Here is a 23,903-nt window from a genome sequence, read left to right on the forward strand (position 1 = left end):
AATCACTTACAATCTTCCAGCAACAGGACCTCCAGAAAACATAATTCCTTTAGTCCTGCCATCATCAGAGTAGCAAACTAAAGTTGAGTTTGTGCATTCAATCTAGGTTTGAATTTCGTATATAACAGTTGGGGAAAATTGCAGCTGCATATATAACGCAAATGACATCAAGAAATGATAGTGCTTATTTGGTGCTATCACGTATATATGCAGAAGCTGACAGATGGAAAAATGTAGCTATTAGTGGTCAATGAACTTTTTAATACTCATCTTTGTTGCATTCAAAGTACTTTTTATGTCCATATCTCTCATTCAAGAGTAGAATTTTTCGCTCAAAATTCATGTAAGCGAGAAGATCACAGTATAAATATCGATGATCAAAGGGATTTAAACTTGGTGAAAGATATAACGGAACCTCAACAGTTGGATATTTAGCTTAATTTCTCATCGTCATGCTTTAAAACTACTCTAATGGTTAAAAAAGGTCAGAGGATTGAATATCTTGACCGTGTCTCTGACCTTTGAATTTACAATCCAAAACCAGTGTATTGGAGATTTCATAGAGTATCCTCGAAAGCCTTGCAAGCTACAAAGGTCCCTACTTCATAGATCATGTTACCCGAGTTTTAATGTAGTAGTACTTACAGGCTTAAACAATCTGACTTCACAAGATAGCAAGATTATTCTTCTCTTAAGTTACATCATACGGATCTCTCGATACCCTGGCTAGAACATTTGGTGAGCCCCAAACTCTTTGCAGATTTGCTAAAAAAGGAGAGGTGAGTAGGTAACTGAGAGATATCATCGGCTATTGAAGACACGTTAGGTCAATCTGAAACAAGTTTGGTTAAATTTAGTAACTAGAGCTATGTATCGGAGACATGATGTTATTTTAGCACCAAATTTCGCTTTTTGGTACTAATATACAGCAATAACTCCATCTTTTTAATCAAATCGACTCGTACCAGGAAATCCAGAAAACAGGGCTCATTTATCATCCTAGTACAATTGAAAACTTGATTTTGTGATTTCGGTTGATCTAAAATGAGTATAGTAAAGGATAGATAGTTAGACAGTTGCAAAGTTTTAATAGCATACTAATTCTAGTTCTTGTAGAAAATTAGTTCTGAAATTATATAAATATATAAGTATGCAAATGTTCATTTTGTTAATATTTTGAAACTGAGAGAAAATCACATAATTAATACGTGCACAGTATTTTCATGCTACGTCTTACAAAAATAAAACTAACTAACAAAGCTGATGGGTCAGTAAATAGGATCCACTACCACATTATTTCAATCACACCAGACTTATTCAAATACTGTGTGTAACTTCCAGCTCACCTAGTCTTGGTACAGATAAAACAAAACACATTTTATTCAAAACATAACTTAAATAAATAACCCAAATAATTAATAACTAAATTTAAGATTATTCCAACAATCACCCCCTTAATCTTAAATTTATGAAGCACTTCTCTTCATTTTTGTGATGCACTTCTCACCACCATCTCTTCATTTTGTGATGCACTTCTCACCATTATCAAGTTTGATGCACTTCTCATCAAAAACAATTTTTGTTGATGCACTTCTCATCAACGCCATTTTTGTTTGCCAAACACTTCTCTTCTGGTGCACATAATCACCCACACTTCTTAAACAAAATTTCTTTCACAACCACTTGTGTCATGATATCTTTCTCATTATTTTTACTGCTCAAGTTTCTCCTTAATTTTTTTATCATGCTTCTCTTTCTTCTTCCCATGATTCTCTCTCATGTAGACTTTTTTCTTGATAACTCATTAAATATATATGGAGAAATTTTTGATACCATTAAATATGATAAATAAATACTTAACATATATATATACAGGTGTATATTTAAAAAATCTCACAAAGTCCTAGATCATGAGGCTCGGATAATAAATGTAGAAAATTAGTTCTGAAAGTATATAAATATATAAGTATGAGACAACTTCTGTGAGTTAATGCTCATTTTGTTAATATATTGAAACTGAGAAAAAACATAATTAATACGTGCAGAGTTTTTTCATGATACGTTTTACAAAATATATATAGCTGATAAAACTAACTAACAGAGCTAATGGGCTAGTAAATAGGATCCACTCCCATATTATCTCCATCACTCCACACTTATTCAAATACTCCTAACAGTGAGCAACTCCCAACTGACCTAGTCTTGGTAGAGATAAAACAAAACACATCTTATTTAAAACATAACTTAAATAAATAACTCAAATAATTAATAACTAAATTTAAGATTATTCCAACAATATAGTGTAGAAATTAGAAAGCTAATATTTGAACACAGACACAATATTTTTTTATATGTTAACTGGGAAAAACAAATGATGGATGTTATCCCATCCATTAAAACTAGTACATGCAAATTTTATATTGGTTTACTACTAGTGAATGGATACTAAAAACCACTACATTCCTATTTTGACTCCACTACTCCCACACTCATGAAACTCTAAACAACCAAATGACTAAGTCATATGCATTAGAATGGACTGATTATAATGTTTATTTTAAAACAAAATAATCGAACAATTAAATAAAGACAATACTTAAATAATAGGTTTAAGATTATTCCAACAATCACCCCCATAATCTTAAACTTATGAAACACTTCTCTTCATTTTTGTGATGTACTTCTCACCACCATCTCTTCATTTTTGTGATTCACTTCTCACCACTATCAAGTTTGAGGATTTCTCATCAAAAATAATTTTGGAGTACTTCTCTTCAGGGTGCACTTCTCACCCACAACTTCTAAAATAAAATTTCTTTCATGACCACTTGTGCCAAGATATCTTTCTCATTATTTTTACCGTTCATGATCCTCCTTGATTTTTGTTCTTACTTCTCTTTATTTCCCATACTTCTCTCTCAAGCAGACTTTCATCTTGATACCTCATACAATATAGATGGAGAAATTTTTTATGCCATTTGAAATCACAGGCCCTTTAGATCTATGCTCTGATGCCAATTGTAGAAATTAGAAAGCTAATATTTGAACACAGACACAATATTTGTATATATGTTAACCGGGAAAAACAAATGATAGATGTTATCCCATCCATTAAAACTAGTACATGCAAATTATATATAGGCTTACTACTACTGTATGGATGCTAAAAACCAGCAACTACATTTCTATTTTGACTCCACTACTCCCACACTCCTGAAAACTCTAAACAACCAAATGAACCAAGTCCTATGCATTACAACGGACTGATTACAATGTTTATTTTAGAACAAAACAATCAAATAATTAAATAAAGACAATACTTAAATAATAGGTTTATGATTATTCCAACAGTTCTTAGCCATGCCTTAACCATTTCTACTTGACTTGGTACACCTGCTTGCATCATCCACAAATTCTCAAGCAGTCACTATTACTTTATCATCCAACCATTGTTAGTGTGAATAATGCTCCACTTTCAGGCCCTACAAGCAACTGAATCAGGTTTACAACAATTTGTTAAGATGTAAGCTACAACTCAGAAAAGTCCAGATGAAAGGTCACTATTATAAAACAAATGCCTTTGGTGAGATTTTCTTAAAAATATTAGGTGTTAGTTTATGGTTATCTGGTTGGATGATCCAAGTCTTCTTTTGACACTTCGGGCTTGTGGTTCTCTCCCTTGCCTTACGACAAATATCTGAGGATGGCTAGGAAATGAGTAGGAAAAAGTTAGATTATCATTCATAAAAATCACAACTAAAGCATCTATACTCTTTATTAATAAGTGAAACCATGTATAATTTGGTGCTAAAAATACCAGAGTACCAAATTTTGGTCTCTATAAACTTTATTTTTAACACAAATTGATTTCTATTCTTTATAAATTTTATTTTCTTGTTAGTGTTCATCCAATCATCTATTTACTTAATAAAATAAAAATATTTTTTATATGATTCATAAATTATATTATAAATTTATTAAGTTACATTAAATTAAGTAAAATAACTTATATTTATTTTTAATTTTAGAAAAACTACAAACTACTAGGTAAACTACTAACACGAATTGACTTATATTCTCTATCAACTTTATTTATTTATAAATTATATTAAAAATTTATTAAGTTACGTAAAATTAAGTATAATAACATATATATACTTTTATTTTGAAAAACTACTAACTACAAAATAAACTATTAACACGAATTGATTTATATTCTGTGTACTTTATTTTCTATAACATTATTTTAAAATAATTAAGTAATAGCAAATGACTTTAGTAACATTTATTAACTTTTAAACTAAAAATTATTGATTTAACGATCGTATTTGCTAATGTCCATCACAACGTTTATTTATTTTAAATTAAAAAAAAACATATTTTAACAGTATCATATTTATGGGTTGTATTTAGATTATATTAAGTAATATTAAATTAAGTTTAATAACATCTATTTACTTTTAATTTATAAATTAATTTTTATCAATGATTAAGTAATATTAAATAAACTATATTGAAAAGGCTAATTATAAGATAATTATCAAAATTATATTAATTAATTTTAAATTATCTAAAGAACAGATATTTGGTTCATAAGATAGATATACAATTCATTTCACAAAAATAAAACTAATATGTTAGATTTCTATATCAAGTAAAACGATGCAAAACTAGAATTATAGTGGAAAATTTCATAACTGATTCGATTTTTTTTAACCACATAACTATTTTTTGCTAGTAACAATTTAATATTTGATATTAATATATTAATTTTAGTTCGTGTTTTGCACAGATTATAAATAATTCTCTACAAATATTAATTCGATATTTTTAGTATCGGACCCGTATTTCACGGGTTATCAACTATCTACACTAATAAGCGTCCCAAATTTTGGTACTCAATAGAAAATTACACAACTATTTTAAAATTTTATGTAATAAAATCTCAACTGACAAAAATTAACTTATACTCTCTCAAAATTTTATTTTCCTTCAATTTTAATTCATTGATGAACATCCAAGCGTCGGTTTACTTTAAAATAATCGTATTAGTAAGTTAACATGTCAGATTTATATAAGTAATTAGGTGCACGTATAATTAGAACTATAAGGTGAAATTTTTAAATTATACTTAACTTCAATTTTTTAACTACATATTTTAACAACATTTTATATATTGTATTTAGATCTGTATTTTGCACGAATTATGAATTTCAATTTTATGCAAATAATAATGTGATACTATTATTTTTAATTTTGGACCCGTGCTTCGCACGGGTTACTAGGAGTGTACGCGGTTCGAATCGGATCGGTTTTGGGGTAAAAGTCGAACCAAACCGCGAAGAGCGGTTTTAAAAAATTGTCATCCGCAACCGCATTGCGGTTAACCGCGTCATTTGCGGTTGCGAATTTGCGGTTATTGCGGATCGGTTTGCGGTTCAACCACTTATTTTAAAATAATTAATAATTTGCAAAAAAATAAATTTGGAATATTAATAAATTGAAGTTTAAGTTACGTGATAAATTACATTGAAAAATAAAATATAAATTAATGCTCCGTGTGGAGTAATGATATTAAAAACATACAAAAATTAGGAGGCCAGAGAAAAAAAAAAGAAAATGATAAAAAAAATTACATGTTAATTATATTTTTTATTTGTTTGGTTATATATATTATAATGATTGTGAATTTGATCAATGAAGTCTTAACATTAATCTAAGATTAATTGATAAATGTGTATACTTATTAATTTATATGATATCAACTATACTTTTGGAAATATATTTTATTATAAATATAAGTTGCGAGTTGCGGTTGCGGTTGCGATTTTGTGATTTTTAAAAATTTAAAACCGCATCCAAACCGCGAATGAGCGGTTTTTAAAATTTAAATACACAACCAACCCGCGTTTTGCGATTATCCGCAAATGCGATTCGGTTGCGAGCGGTTGAGCGGTTGGATGCGGTTGAGCGGTTTATTTGTACAGCCCTACGGGTTACCAACTAGTATCATTGGTAAGTGGTAAAACACATAACAATGACAAAGTAAATGATTGCAAAAAAACGTAAAAATTAAATTAGGTAGTTACGACTATAGATGCATAAAAGGACCACCGGGCCGGGCTTTTCGGGTTTTGATTTTAACCGGGGCGGGCCAGGCTTTTCGAAAATGACAGAGCCCGTTTGGGCACTCTAGGCATGCCTTATCCGGCTTTTTTTAGGCCGAATCGGATTGGGCCGAACTTTTTTCAAATTTAAATCGGATCAAGTTTTATTAGAGATTCTGAAGACTACATACGTTATCAACTAGATCATCGTAAAAATGTATTAATTTGCATGAAATATTTTATAAATACATTACTTTATTGAAAAAATTTAAGTTCGGCGAAAAATAAACATTTTTAAAGAATAATATGTTTTATCAATGTTATCCAAAAATATATAATGTACTTACTATATCTTCGTTCATTAATCCGACAATAAAGTATATAAATAATATTATTAATCACGAATATGTAAATATATATGTGTTTAAATTATTATTTATATTTATAGTAAATGTAAATCCATAAATATGTAAGAAAATTTATTAGAATAATCAGATTTTAGCTCGACTTTTTTTTTTTACTTTTAATCAAGTCGGGCCAAAGACCAGGCCGGCCGAAACCTGGGCTTTTAACAGGGCCAGGCAGGGCTTTGCCTAAAAATATAGGGCTCGTTGAGGCCCTAAGCCCGGACCGGGTTGACCGAACTTTGACCGAATCGGGCCGGGCCAGATTTTCGGGGCCAGACTTTTTGTGCATCTCTACGATAAACACAGAACAAGGAAACACATAACTAATATTTTTCCTCGGCTTCTTTTGTGTAATTAATTTTCCATGAAAATATAGCAAATAAAACTGGATAAGTTAAGTCTGAAAATCATGACGAGAGATATTTTTAAAAAATAATAATAATAAAAGCATGTTTTAGCGAATATAAAAAAATCTTATCATGTTTGGGAAATCTTAAAATAAGTAACTTATAATTTAAAATAAATAAGTGACTTACAAGTGATAAGTAGACGAATCATTATAAGTTATACAAGTGTTTGGACAATCTTACTTATTAGTCAGTTTTTTTTTACTTGAATAAATCAAAATAAATAATTTTTAAATATAATTATCTTACTTCGTGAATTTTAGATTAGATTAATATTTAAAAATATATTTTTTTAAAACTAAACTTAATAAAAAGGCGAAAAATCAAAATAAGTTGAGAAAAAATATGTCATTACTAACTTTAAGCTTATCAACTTATAAGTTAAAAACTAGCATAATACCACGTACGAGACACGAATCATTTTCTAGAGTTTATTTATGCATCAATCAATTATAATATTTTTAGCTATTTTTTATTTGTAAATATTGTACAATGTCTAACGTATATCAAATACAAGTTGATTGTTTATCAATGTGTATTATTTTCATACAAAACATTACAAAATTACACAACGTTTCAAATATAGTTCATTAAGCAACATATATATATATATATTCTTGTTTGTGTTGTATAATTTATATTTAATGAATGAATATTAAAAGGGTGGTCAATGTACGTTTAAAACGAAATGATTAAACTTAATCTATCGAATGTCATTAGTATGTTTACAAAGAAAAAGCTAAAAATAAACATATATGTCGCATACACAGTTGAACAGAACTTTTGAATTTTATTTAAATAAACTACATGTAGTGGGCTATATTATTACCGAGTTCACTACTAGCTTACAATTAACTTACTTAATTTAAAAAGATAAAAAATGCATAACTGAAGTCAGAATGACTTGCAATCATAATATATGATAATATAAAATTTACATTACTGTTAATATAAAAATTGATTTTAATGAAAAATGTTAGTTTTAAAATTAAACATATGTATGTATGTAAAATGTTAGTTTTTTATTTACACTACTGTTAACAAAATAAGATTAAGTTATATGTGTGTGTGTCAACATGTAAATTATCGTATATTACATTTCTTAGTAAATTACGATGGTTTTAATTATTTATATGCTAAATATCTGATTTGTGTACATGTATAATCATTATTAACATCTAGTGAGACAATTGATTACTTAAATAACATGAATTATTCAAAATTAAAATTATTTAATAAATAGATTACAATAATATATATATATGGTATTCACATTCTTATTGACAAATAATCCATATCTATTTTTTACGCAACCGAGTATCAATCATGGTTACAACATAAAAATAAATTATATATTGTAAAGACTTATTATAGATATTGATGATTTTTTTTCAAGAATTCGAAGGAAAAATTGTAATCATATCGTTATTTAAACCATTTTTAAGTTTCTTTCATTATGATGCTATTCTCCTAAAATTAAATATTTTTCAATTCGATAAATTTTTATAAAATATCAGTTGAACCGGTTAATTCCTTCAAATTATTGAACAATATATATTCTTTTTTTAAATAGCATAAAATGCATTTAATCAAATGCTACAATATATTATAGATATAACTTTTATTTGAATAATTCGAAATTTTAAAATTATTCAAAATATTTATACAATATTATCTTGATTGCTTATCTAGAATAATTCTTTTTAAAAAGCTAGTTTTTTAAAAATGAAAAATAAAAAATAAATCGATTTAATATATCATTGTAGTTTTAACAAATCTCGTGAGATCTCATATCAAATTTCGAATATTTTTAAAATCTGGACAAGTCTCAAAAACAATAATGCGCTACTAGTGAATTTAGTAGTTTTAATACAAACAATCAATTGACTTGATCCTATAAATACATCAAACACATTAATTTATATTAACATAAGATATTAAAAAATTTCACATTATTGATAAGATATTCTCGCCGAACTTGTAATTTAAATTTACTAAATGTAGAATGCAACGATGTCTTTCGGTCGGATAATGTAGTCAAATTTCGAGTATTTTTTGAATAATGAGCCAAGTTCTGATTTCAAATTCGAAATAAACTAAAATGTATTGACTCATTATAATTCGAACTTACCTAAATATGTAATACCAATATAGATTATTTATATATAAGCGATTGTATTTTCAATATTTTATTTAAAAATTTTATATGTACATTTTAATTACTTTTTATAATAAAAATATGTTAAAAATATAAGAGAGATATTTTCAAACCAAAAAATGATTAATAAATAAGATAATAATCCATTTATGTACTATGCCTAACTTTATATGTGAAATTCAATTCTTTAAAATTAATTGTACAAATATTCAAGTAACTATCTTTTTTTTCGGAATTCAAGTAACTATCTTAAAAGCTAAATAAAATATTCAATTAGCACAGTTACATATTATGTGTATGATAAAAAAGTACATGTGACAATATGGTGCAGTGACTCTGAGGTTGTATAGGTTAATGAAATATCTCAAATTCGATTCCTACAATGTTGTATAATGTCTAACGTATTTATCATATATATATTCTTGTTTGTGTTATATAATTGTATTTAATGAATGAATATAAACAGGGTAGTCAGTGTACGTTTAAAATGAAACAAATAAACTTAATATGTAGAATGACGTTAGTATGTTTACAAAGAAAAAGTTAAAAATTAACATATATGTTAATATAGAGTTGACCAAAAATTTTAAATTTTATTTAAATAAACTATATAACTGGTCTAAGTTCTCTACTAACTTACAATTAACTAACTCAATTTAAAAAGATTAAAATTGAATAACTGAATTCAGAATTACTTGCAATCATAATATAAAATAATATAAAATTTAGACTACTGTTAATATAAAAGTTGATTTTAATGAAAAATGTTAGTTTTTGAAATTTAACATATGTATGTTTGGAAAATGTTAGTTTTTTTACACTACTCTTAACAAAAAAAGATTAAGTTATATGTGTATATGTTAGCATGTGAATTATTGTTTGTTACATTTCTTAGGAAATTACGATGGTTTTAATTATTTATATGCTAAATATCTGATTTATGTTCATGTTTAATCATTATTAATATCTAATGAGACAATTGATTACTTAAATAACATGTATTTATAATTATTCAAAAATTAAAATTATGTAATAAATAAATTACAATAATTTATATATGGTATTCACATTATCACTAACAAATAATCCATATTTATTTTTTACGCGACCGAGTATCAATCATGTAACATAAAAATAAATTATATATTGTGAGACTTATTATTGATTTTCATAATTTTTTTTTCAAGAATTTGAAGGAAAAATTGTAATTATATTGTTATTTAAACTATTTTTAAGTTTCTTTCATTACAACTCTAATATTTCTTCATATAATAATTTGACAATATTGTATATTATTCTCCTAAAATTAAGTATTTTTCAATTCGATAAAGTTTTATAAATATTAGTTGAACTGGTTAATTACTTCAAATTATTGAACAATATATTTTTTTAAATAGTATAAAATGTATTGAATCAAATGCTACAATATAGTATAGATATAACTTTTATTTGAATAATTCAAAATATTAAAATAATTCAAAATATTTGTACAATATTATTTTGATCAATAAATATTGTTTATCTAAAAGAATTCTTTTTAAAATGCTAGTTTTTAAGTGAAAAATGAAAAATAAATCGATTTAATATATCATCGTAGTTTTAACAAATCTCGTGAGATCTCATATCAAATTTAAAATATTTTTAAAATCGGGACAAGTCCCAAAACACTATTGCGCTACCAGTGAAGTTAGTAATTTTAATACAAATAATCAATTGATTTGATCCTATAAATACCTCAAACACATTAATTTATATTAATATAAGATATCAAAAAAATTTACATTATTGGTAAGATATTTTCGTCGAACTTGTAATTTAAATTTACTAAACGTAGAATGTGACAATGTTTTTCGGCTATTAATGTAGTCAAATTTCGAGTATTTTTTGAACAATGGGCCAAATTCTGATTTCAAATTCAAAATAAACTAAAATTCATTGACTCATTATAATTCGAACTTATATAAATATTTAATACCAATCTAGATTATTTATATATAGGCGATTCTATTTTCAACATTTTCTTTAAAAATTATATATGTACATTTTAATTACTTTTTATAAAAAAAAATATGTTAGGAATATATGAGATATATTTTCAAACTGAAAAATAATAATAAATAAGATAATAATCCATTTATGTACTATGCCTAACTTTATATCTGGAATTCAGTTCTTTAAAATTAATTGTACAAATATTCAAGTAACTATCATTTTTTTTGCGGAATTCAAGTAGCTATCTTTAAAGTTAAATAAAATATTTCTTTAGCACACTTACATATTATGTGTATGATAAAAAGAACATGGGAAAATATGGTGTAGTGGTACGAGGTTGTATAGAAGAATGAAGCAACTCGAGTTTGATTCTCACAAAACACAACTTTTATATAAATATTAAAAACAGAGATAGTTTAGTATTTTCAATTAGACTTTTTAATCTCAAAATATTATCCCTTGTTGTGCTATTATATATAGAAGAGGTTCGACTTATAAGTTGGGTCGACAAACAATCGTCGATAAGTATTTACGGGGTTAATAAGTTACTTGTTTACGCGTCGTCATTAAAGGTTTCAAGTTACTTAAAAAAATAAAAAGATAGAATTGTAAAAAATATATTGGTGTAAATTCATCCTTCACACTCTCACCCAGGCCAGTACAGAGTGTGTCTCTCGCGACATGCAACAAATTAATAGCAATGCTAATGTCAGCATTTTTGTGGAGTCCTTTTGAATACAATATCCCCAGTAACATGTTGATGTCAGACATACCTCTATAATCCTGAAATGAAAACATATCTTAGCATATATAAAAGAGTAATGTTAAGTAAACCAAAATTTATACAAAAATATTACAAAATGACGTGGTATGACACGTGTTGCAATTTAATTCGAGGGCGCATATGAATGTATGTGGAGTCTCGTATTATTTTGAGGATATTTACCATTATAAAGTATTTGAAAAAAAATTATAATAATATTTAGAACCTCTAACATTTTTCTATATAAAAAGGAAATTTACTTCAAATATATTAAGCAAGGTTTGAACACTTGTAACTTACAGGTAAAACTTACAAAAATAAAAGGATAGTAATATGGAAAATACATAGGTAAAATTCATCATTACCACTCTCACAAGATTATTGCCTGCACTGCACAAGTTTATCTCTTGCCATATGTAACAACTTAATAGCAATACTAATGTCAATGCATTTTTTCGGAATCTCTTTGAAACATAATATCCCCACTTTAAATATTGATGTTAGGTATACCTCCATAGCCCGAAAATATTATTGATTTATATTGGAATCATGTTTTTCTTGATCTAGTAAAATATTTGGATCAACAATATCTATCATTCTTTACGTAAGTGCCTTCTTCACATAGTCGTGAAGATCCTTGCCATTGTCCATTAATACGCTGCAAATTGTAGGCCGCTTTCCGAAAAATATTTCTATTAGAAGAAGAATTCCATAACTATATATATATATATATCCCTCTACAAATACCTTCCCATACATTCCATACCCTGCACAACAAAAGGGTTTATAAAATTGGCAGAAAATAAGTTTGATACATGAAACTCCTCCATGACTAAAAAATTTCAACACTTATGATCTTCAAAAAAAATAAAAATAGACGTTTAACTAGATTTTGAAGAAGTACTCGACACTGATAAAAGAAATAATAAAAACTCGCATGAAGGAACATATCCAATTGTGCCACGTATACCAGCTGAACTCAATTGTTCTTGATTGATGTCACTTGTAGCAGCAAAAAAGAACCTCGCCAGACCAAAATTCCCAATACGGGAAACAAAATATTCATCAAGAAGAATATTACTTGGCTTGATGTCGTAGTGAACGATATTGGCATGACTATGATGATGTAGGTAATTCACTCCTAATGCAACATCAATGGAAATATTTAGTCTTTGGAGTATAGTTGAATTTCTTTCATTCCCTTGATGATGATGAGGTCGTGGATGCAACCAGCTGTCCAAACTCCCATTAGCCATGAACTCAAAAACTAATGACTTAAAGTCATTTTCCTTATGATCAATGCTAGAGCATGCCGTGAGGATCTTGATAAGATTTCGATGACGAATGTTCCACGACATTTCACACTCAGCCAAAAAACTTTTGCTAGCCCACGTACTACAACTTTTAGTACCTTTACAACAACTATATATTCTATTGATTCGAGAACTCCTTTATAAACATAATCGTATCTTCCTTCTCCGGTCAAATTATCAGGAGGAAACTCAGTTGTAGCGAGTAAAAGGTCTTGGTATGAAAGTTTAGGATATTGATAATTCTTTAATACGGGAATGAGGTCATTCAATCCATTGGAATATCTACATTGATAGAAAATCAAAGCAAGACAAGCTGACAGAATATTGTGGGATACAATTACTAGGATGGGTATCATTCTAAGGGAAAATGTTTTTTTTTCTGATTCCAACAAGTAGGCAAATGCAATGCTTCTGTACCTCCACAAAACTCCAAATTTTCAATGATCGAAAAACACTAACTTTGGAAAAAAGACCTTTGTTGAGAGTTGTCCTCCTAACTTGTTGTGCGAAAAGTTCAGAAAAATCATTTGAAACCCATCAAGAATACTTGAAATACTTCCAGAGATATTATTGTTTGAAAGATCTAAAAATGGAAGATTTCTCAAAGCTTTGAAAGATGATGGAATTTTACCTTGAAAATAGTTGCCTGCCATATATAGCTCCTGCAACATCAAACATCCATCAAGGGTAGCAGGTATATCTCCTGTAAGTTTGTTATGTGAAAGATCAAGTTGAACCAATTGTTTCAAGCTACCAATGTTGGATGGAAGTAGGCCGGTGAATAGATTCTTGGACAAATTAAGGTGTAAACAATTGGAAGAAAATCCAATTTCATTATGTATTCCACCGTTAAGCTTGTTGTTAGCCGTGTCCAAATCTTCTAAGGTTAAGAACTTAAAAAATTGAGTAGGTATGCTTCCTTGGAGCGTATTACTACTTATAAATAAAAAGTTTAAATTTATCCATCTTGTTATATTCTAAATATAAAAGAATTTATTATGGTATAATTTATTAATTACCTTTTAGTAAAAATTAGTTTCCTTGTTAAGTTAGTAATAGCATAATAGCCCGTGCGAGACACGTGTCATTTTCTAACAATAATTTATAATGCAGAGGGTATGATTTTTAAATTTTAGTTTGCGCGAGTTTTGATAGAAAATAAAATGGATAATCCTTTATAATTTATTTGAATTGTGCAAAAATATCACTCGGCGTAGATTACACTCATTGACTTTTTAGACTTTTGAGTGATGACATATTATGTAGTGTTTACAGTTATATTTTTTTATTCTTTAATTATTCTGCTTATGATAGATATTCCGGGTATGTAATCTTTGGGTTAAAGATATGTCGATACTAATTTTAATTTGTGTGAGTCCGATATTTATGGGTGTAAGGTAAATGATCTTATTGTATTTGGAATCGATAATGTATCTGTCCAACTCCAGTGATCTCTTGTTAAAGTGTCAGTACAAGATTATTATATTCATGGCATAGGTATGTCAAATGAGATTTATGTATTTTAGAATATGTTATATTGTTGGTTGTGTTGATATAGGTCATACATGGATTGTTTTCTATTATTGGGATTAATGTAACTATATCTAATTGTTGTCAATTTTTATTCGTTAATTATTTCTACCTTTTTCCCTATACTAATTCAATATTATTATTTATTTATCTGATCATATAGGTTAGAGGCCACATCGAAACCGATAACTTCTGCCGACAAACACACATCTTGAAAGTCTGGGTGATCAACAGATTTTGTGACGACTTATGTTATGTCAAGTCCAAAAAATAATAACTCATATTTGGTTAAATAAGTAAACTTGATACACATTGGTTGTTAAATTAAACTTGTGAAAAATTAAACATATTTTATTGATATAAGACATTACAAACGGTTCGTCTTATTGATCAGTTATCTTCGTCGAACTCGTAAATTAAATAAACTAAACCTACGTATGCCAAATGACAAATATTTTTCAAAAAATGGATCAGATTTTGAATTCAAATTAAGATGAAGTATTTCAGGTATTTTTTTCAAAAAAAAGTCAAGTGAAATTATGATTTCAAATTCAACTAAAGTACATAAACTCTTTATATATATATATATATATATCTGTGTGTGTGTGTATAATGATCAGTTAATGTATTATTTTAATGTAGTGGTACAAAGATATATTGTTGAATGAGTAGACTCATGTTCGATTTCCAATAACAACATTTTTTAAATATAGTAAACACAATGGAAAATTTGTAATTTCACGAGAATAAAATATCTCACTTCCTATCATACATAGAAGATATTCTCCTATTATACATAGAAGAGATTTTTTTTAAGAGTGAAACATTAAAAAATAAATCGATTTAGTATATCTTCGTAATTTTAACAGATCTTGTGACATCTCATGTCAAATTTTGAATATATTTAAAATTGGTTCAAGTCCCAGAAATAATAATGTACAACCAGTTAGTTAGTAATTTTGATACATAATATCAATTGACTTGATCGTATAAAAATCTCAAAAATATTAATTATTACTAACATACGATATTAAAATATTTATCTTTATTGATAATATATTCTCGTCGAGCTTGTAATTTAAATTTACTAAACCTAGACAGCGACGATGTATTTTCGGTCTGGTCATGTAGTTAAATTTCGAGTATTTTTTCAAAATGAGAAAATTCTGATTTCTAAACTAGTAATTTTGATACATATTATCAATTGATTTGATCCTATAAAGTCCTCAAAAATATTAATTTTTATCGACATAAGATATCACAAAACTTTTCCTTATTGGTAAGATTTTCTCATCAACCTGGTAATTTAATTTAAAAATAAATAATGATGTTGTATTTTCGGCCTAGTGATATTTCGAGTATTTTTTGAAAATCGGTCAAATTCTGATTTTGAATTCGAAATAAACCGAAATACACTGATTATTAATGACCCTAACCTACACATATATATTATTTATATAAGTGTATCTATTTTCAACATTTAAAAATTATTATATGCATAATTTATTTATTTTTTATTTAAAACATATGTTATTCCCAAATAATCTTACAAAGAATTACCGAAAGGGGGGCTGAATGTAATTCTGGCTTCTTTTTGAATTTTAAGAACTGCTCTACCTTGAATATATAATTGTGTTTAATTCAGCTAAGGTGTGGAATGAAATTATTGAAGAAATCAAACACAAATTAATCAAATACAAGTATTTAAAAACTTTCTGGTGGATTAAACTTCTCCACCAGAGATATATATAATGTTAGATAAATTTGTGATGTCATGACTAATATGATTTGTGTTTAGTTTTCAGATCTTACTTAACAGGACAAATCAGTACTTAACTGGAAATCAGTACTTATACTGAAGTCAGGACTTAAGATATCAGAACTTAAGTTGTCAGGAGATATTTATCAGGAGATAATATCAGGACTTAAGGAGACTTTCAGATAAGGAAGGCGGCTGATTGAAAGGAAAGAACATCAAGACAAAAATAAGAAGAGATATGCATGGAGAAGAATTCTATGAAGAATAGAATACTTGGAAGAAAAGATAACTAGTTGATATATATTAGGAAGCAGAATTATATTCGATATCAATTAGAAGATTATCTTGTAACTGTGTAGTATATAAACACAGACATAGGGTTTACACTATATGTGTTATCTTAATCAAGATTATTATTCATTGTAACCCTAGCAGCTCTCGTGATAATTTGTTCATCACTGAGAGAGAACAGTTCTTTGTAACAGAGTTTATTGTGTTGAATAAAATCTGTGTTTTGTTACTTGAGTTCTAATATTCGATTTGATTGTGGTAAACACTGTATTCAACCCCCTTTACAGTGTGTATGACCTAACAAGCGGTATCAGAGCAATCTGTTAACATACATACAATAAAGATCCAAAAACAATCATGTCTGAAGAAGCACAAACTCCAACCAAGCCCACCAAAACTGAAGAAACTCCAAAGACTCAAATCCATAATCGATATGAGACTATTAGGGTTCCCATACTGAAACCTTCTGAGTATCCCATATGGAAGGTGAGGATGTCTATGTTTCTGGAAGCTACAGATCCAGAATACCTTGACAGAATTAATGAAGGACCACATAAGCCAACCAAGCTCTCTGTTGTAGTTGCAGATCAGCCATCACAGACTGTACCAAAGGAGAATAGTGAATATACAACTGAAGATATCTCATCTATTGCAAAGGATGCAAATGTAAGACATTTGCTGCACAGTGCCATTGATAATGTCATGTTAAACAGGGTAATTAACTCTAAGACTTCAAAAGAGATATGGGATGCCTTGGAGACAAGATACCAGGGAACTGATTCAATTAAGAAGAACAGGAGGACTATCCTCACTCAAGAGTATGAGCACTTTGACTCAAAACCTGATGAGTCATTAACTGGTTTATATGACAGATTTGTCAAACTCTTGAATGATCTGTCACTGGTGGATAAGGAATATGATCTTGAAAATACTAATCTTAAATTCCTTTTAGCTCTTCCTGAAAGTTGGGATTTGAAGGCCACAACTATAAGAGACAACTATGCTCTTGATGAAACTACTCTTGATGAAATTTATGGTATGCTCAAGACTCATGAACTTGAGATGGATCAAAGAAGCAAGAGGCATGGGAGAAAGTCAAGGACAGTTGCTCTTAAGGCTGAGGAGGAATCCCCTAAAGTGGTTGTCTCAAAGAAAGGCAAAGGAAAGGCTCTCATCACAAAGTCTGATACTGAGTCATCAAGTCCTGATAGTGATGAGGATTCAGAAACTGAAAGTCTATCTGAGATGGACCCTGATGAAGAGATGATGAAGCTGTGTGCTCTTATGGTGAAAGGAATCACAAAGATTGCATACAGGAAATTCAGAAGGGGAAAGAAGTTTTCAAGGAAAGGTGCAAGTTCTGATAAGAAAGGTTTCAGAAAATATGAAGGCAAAGGAGGAAAATCTGACAGAGGAGATTACTCAAATGTCAAATGTTATAATTGTGGTGAGAAAGGCCACATATCTCCTGATTGCAAGAAAGGAAAAAGTGACAAAGGCAAGGCTCTTGTCACAAAGAAGAAAAGCTGGACAGACACTTCAGATTCTGAAAGTGAGGTGAACTATGCCTTGATGGCAAATGCTGATAGCAGTTCTGAAGCTGCTGAGTTAAAGGTACCTCAAACAACTTATGCTATTCATACTGATGATATTACTGAGTTGAGAAGATATCTTAAAACCATGTACATTAGTTATAGAGATCAAACTTTAACATGTGAAAGATTAACTTCTGAAAATCTTGCTTATAAAAAGAGGAATGATTATTTAGAAAAAGAGTTAGTTATGTTCCATCAAACTCAGAAAGATAGAGATGATGCTTTCTATGTTAGAGATGAAGTGCTTAAAATGAATGAATCTCCAAAAACTGAGTTAGAAAAGGAAAGAGAGATTATCTGGACTTGGACTAACTCTGGCAGAACAACTCAGAATCTGTTAAGTAGTGGAAATTGGAAAGAGGGCTTAGGTTATGGTGATGATAAGAATAATAAAGGAACTGTAGAAATTGAGCCTATAGTTGTTAAACAAAAGCCAAAGTTAAATCCTGTTAAGTTTGTAGCTAAATCTGTAAAGTCTGATTCTGAAAAGATGAAAGATATTGAGACAGAAGTTAAGACAGACTCAACTTCTGACAAATTGAAACAGGATAAGACAATTGAAGTTAACATAGGCTTAATGACAAAGAAGCAGCTTAAGCATAAGCCGAAAGATGCTAAAAATGTAAACAAGGTAAAGCCACCTAGGAAAATAGGAATGGAAAGGTAGGTGTGAATAAAAGCAATGATTATAAGCCTGTTCCTAATGCTCCTAGAAAGAAATGTTATAACTGTGGAAATTCTAACCATCTAGCTTCTTTTTGCAAGAAGAATAAGAACATAAACTCCTTACCTTCAAAATCAGAAGTTAAGAGTCAGTCTGTTAGATATAGGCCACAAAATCCTTCTTTTCATTGTGGTAGTTTATGTCATTCCATTTATACTTGTTAGGAATATCATAGTTTGTACTATGATTATTATCAAATAAAACCTTCTTTGAAGAAAGTTAGCATTATTCCTTGTAGTGTAAGTTCTGATGCAAAGTCTGATATTGTAAATTCTGATAAGAAAACTGTTAACATAAACTCTGATGCTAAATCCACTGCAAATGTTAACAAACTTAATAAGGCCAAAGGATCCAAGCAAGTCTGGGTCCTTAAAACTAATCATTAGTGGTCTTTGTGATTGCAGGGCAACAGGAAAAACATCATATTTCTGGACAGTGGATGTTCAGGACATATGACTGGAAATAAAGCCCTGCTATCAGACTTTGTGGAGAAAGCTGGCCCAGGTGTTTCTTATGGAGATGGCAACATGGGAAAAACTCTGGGATGTGGAAATATCAATCTTGGGAATATCATCATTGAAAAAGTAGCACTAGTATCAGGACTTAAACACAATTTGCTGAGTGTTAGTCAAATCTGTGACATAGGTTATCATGTGGATTTCTTTGAAGAACACTATGAAGTTGTAAGCAAATCTACAGGCAAAGTTGTTCTGAAAGGATACAGGCATGATAACATCTATGAAGCCAAGCTTTCAACAAGTTCTCATGGTTCTGCAATCTGTCTGTTAAGTAGAGCATCAATTGAAGAAAGCTGGGATTGGAACAAAAAACTCTCTCATTTAAATTTTAACAATATAAATGAACTTGTCAAGAAAGATCTTGTGAGAGGACTTCCAAAATCAGTATTTGCTCCTGATGGCCTTTGTGATTCCTGTCAAAAGGCAAAACAAAGAAAATCTTTATTCAAGAGCAAGACTGAATCTTCAATTCTTGAGCCTTATCACTTACTACATGTTGATCTATTTGGTCCAGTGAATGTCATGTCTATTGCAAAGAAGAAATATGATATGGTCAGAGTGGATGAGTTCACCAGATACACATGGGTGTATTTTTTGCACACAAAAAGTGAAACTGCATCTATCTTGATTGATCATGTCAAACAACTGGATAAATTGGTTAAAGACTCTGTGAAAATCATAAGAAGTGATAATGGCACTGAGTTCAAGAATTTGATCATGGAAGAGTACTGCAAAGATCAAGGAATTAAGCAGGAATTTTCTGCTCCTGGAACTCCACAACAAAATGGAGTTGTTGAAAGAAAGAATAGAACTCTTATTGAAGTTGCACGAACTATGCTTGATGAAGCAAAGTTACCAACCTACTTTTGGGTTGAAGCTGTACAGACTGCTTGTTTTACTCAGAATGCAACACTTATTAACAAGCATGGAAAGACACCATATGAGATGGTGAAGAAAAAGAAGCCAAATCTGAAGTATTTTCATGTATTTGAATGCAAGTGTTTTGTTCTTAAGACTAATCCTGAACAGCTATCCAAATTTGATCTAAAAGCTGATGAAGGAATTTTTGTTGGATATCCACTTTCCACAAAAGCCTTCAGAGTCTACAATTTAAGAACAAGGGTTGTCATGGAATCTATCAATGTCTCTTTTGATGATAAGAAGATTACTAGACTTGAAGATTTCAATGATCATGATCAGCTGAAATTTGAGAATAAAGTTTTAAATTCTGATTCTGTAAATCCTGACAGTCTAAATCCTGATACTGTAAACTCTGATGGGTTAAACTTTGATGTTATTGAAACTGTAGTAACTACGCCTAAGGAAAATGCACCTGTGCAGAGGGAGCATATTGAAGATTCAACCACATCTCAAGAAGCATCAGAATCTAGAACAGGCTCTTCAAGTTCTGATTCATCAAGTTCTGATGGGCCAAATACTGATAATTCTGGAAACTCAAATTCTGAAGGATCCAACTCATAGAGCATAATTTCAAGAGGAGCATCAGAAAATGTTGATGAAGACAGCATGGATCATTGGGGAGCATCCAGTTCTAGAGAAAACCTTCCATCTGCAAGAAAGTGGACTAAAGCACATACACCTGACTTGATTATTGGAGATCCCGAAGCAGGTATTAGAACTAGAACAACAACATCAAATGAATGTCTCTATCATTCTTTTCTTTCTCAGACTGAACCAAAGAAAATGGAAGAAGCTCTTTAAGATGTTGATTGGGTGCAAGCAATGCAGGAAGAGTTAAATGAATTTGAAAGAAATAAAGTCTAGACCCTGGTGCCAAGACCAAAGAATAGATCTGTTGTTGGTACAAAGCGGGTGTTCAGAAATAAAACTGATAGTGATGGCATAATTACAAGGAATAAAACAAGGTTGGTTACAAAAGGATATTCTCAACAAGAGGGAATTGATTATGATGAAACATTTGCACCAGTTGCTAGATTGGAAGCCATAAGGATATTTTTGGCTTATGCTGCTCACAAAAAGTTTACAGTCTTTCAAATGGATGTAAAAAGTGCTTTTCTTAATGAAGAATTGGAAAAAGAAGTATATGTTGAACAACCTCCAGGTTTTGTAGATTCAAAATTTCCTATTCATGTCTACAGACTTGATAAAGCACTTTATGGCCTTAAGCAAGCTCCAAGAGCATGGTATGAGACATTAGCTCAGTTTCTTCTGGAAAGTGGATTCAACAGAGGGACTATTAACAAAACTTTATTCTATCTCAACCATGGAAAGGACTTACTTTTGGTGCAGATATATGTTGATGATATCATTTTTGGTTCTACAAATGAGAATGATGGGAGAACTTAGCTATTTTCTGGGCCTTCAAGTCAAGCAAAATGAAGAAGGAACTTTTATTTGTCAATCTAAGTACACCAGAAATTTGTTGAAGAAATTTGGAATGCAAGATTGTTCAAGTGCATCCACTCCTATGGCCACTGCAACAAAATTGGATAAGGATACTGGTACATCAGTAGATATTACTGATTACAGAGGTATGATTGGCTTACTACTCTATCTAACTGCAAGTAGACTTGATATCATGTATGCTACCTGTCTTTGTGCAAGATTTCAAGCAGATCCAAGAGAACCTCACTTAACAGCTGTGAAATTTTTTTTCAAGTACCTTAAGGGTACATCTGATATGGGATTGTGGTATCCTAGAGAATCAGACTTTAAGCTAATAGGTTACTCAGATGCAGATTTTGCAGGATGTAAAATTGACAGGAAAAGCACAAGTGGAAGCTGCCAATTTCTTGGAGGCAGATTGGTTTCTTAATTTAGCAAGAAACAAAAGTCAATTTCCACATCAACTGCAGAAGCAGAATACATTACTGCAGGAAGCTGTTGTGCACAGATCTTTGGATGAAGAATCAGTTATTGTATTATGGGTTAACATATTCTAAAATCCCTATTTACTGTGATAATCAAAGTGCTATTGCTATGACAGGTAATCCAGTTTAACACTCAATGATAAAGCACATCAGCATAAAATACCACTTCATAAGGGAACATGTGGATGAAGGTACAGTGGAATTGCATTTTGTTCCAACAGATCAACAACTAGCAGATATCTTCACAAAACCACTATATGAAGCTACTTTTACAAGATTGGTAAATGAAATTGGAATGGTTTCAGTTTCTTTCTCTAAATCTGCTTAGTTTATGTTCTGATACATCAGACTTTATGATCAGTATTTACAGATATTACTATCTTTGTGTATTCTGTGTTTAATTTGAAATTTTCTAAGTGCTGATTGTTGTTTGATGTGTATTTCTAAACTCTGATAGTGATATGAATGTTTCTGTGACTATTCAATGAGGATAACTGTGCTAGATGCTGACCAAGTAGTCTTTAAAATACTAATAATCCCATGTTTGAAGTAATTGTTTATGTGGAAATCTTTTAACACAAGCAAATTCTGATATTGAGCTTCGTTAAAGTTTACTTTGTTTATCTTATTACTAAGTCAAAAACTAGAATAGTGCTTCTTATCTGTTAAGTTCTGATGTTAGTAAATCTGATGGATGTACTAAGTGTTGATAAGCCTCACTTATCAAAAGAAAAATAAAAAAAATTTAATAAATATCAGGTACTCCTTTGGAATCTAGAGTAAAAATGTGGAAGGGAAAACCCAAGTGCATTGCTGGTATTAAGTAATATGCATTAGAATAACAAAATAAAATCTTCTTGGTGACTTTTCACATTCTCTGATTACTGGAGAAATACTCTGATAACAACATAAATTCTGATAAGCAGTCGTGACTCACTTACACTGAGAAGCCACTGTAAAAAGGAATTTCAAAAGATGCATAAAATGAGCACAAAACAGTTGAGGTGGACTCATGCATGAACTCATTCTATAGTAGACTTCAGAATAATGACAGATTTTAAGCAAAGTTCTTAGTTATGCCTTATTTTTAAGATGTCTTGAAGTGAATCAGACTTTACTCTTTGTCTGATATTTAGCTTAATGCACACACTCACACTCCATATGAATGATGAAAATTACTGTGGTGATAAATGTTATTTTAGATGAACAGTCTAAGTGTCAGTTGCATAAATTCCGAGGACAAGTTCTGATGGAAGTTCTGATGATTAAGTTCTGATGATTAAGTTCTGATGTACTCATATCAGTATTTGTGTGAAGAATTACAGAAATAAACATTCACTTTTCGAGTAAAGGAGACATATTCTGATGACTTTTAAATTCTGATAATAATCAAGTTCTGATGCTGACGTGGCAGTATTTATTTACTTGGTTTATTTTTGGTCATTACTTGAACGCTCATATTTTCTCAGAATATCGGTTTATGTGAG

The 23,903-nt window shown here is 29.7% G+C and overlaps 1 protein-coding gene across 1 annotated transcript; it reads right to left on the reverse strand.

Annotated features, from left to right (window-relative positions):
- Positions 1-12,434: 12,434 nt before the first annotated feature.
- On the reverse strand, positions 12,435-13,192 carry LOC141715135 (putative LRR receptor-like serine/threonine-protein kinase At3g47570). The gene is made up of 2 exons (XM_074518616.1): positions 12,805-13,192; positions 12,435-12,601 (listed from the first exon to the last, which is right to left on the reverse strand). Exons 1-2 carry the CDS (start codon positions 13,190-13,192, stop codon positions 12,435-12,437), a joined length of 555 nt encoding a protein of 184 aa, XP_074374717.1.
- Positions 13,193-23,903: the final 10,711 nt, after the last annotated feature.

The sequence above is a fragment of the Apium graveolens genome, chromosome 3, assembly GCF_009905375.1.
Source record: "Apium graveolens cultivar Ventura chromosome 3, ASM990537v1, whole genome shotgun sequence".
In the NCBI taxonomy this organism is placed as follows: domain Eukaryota; kingdom Viridiplantae; phylum Streptophyta; class Magnoliopsida; order Apiales; family Apiaceae; genus Apium; species Apium graveolens.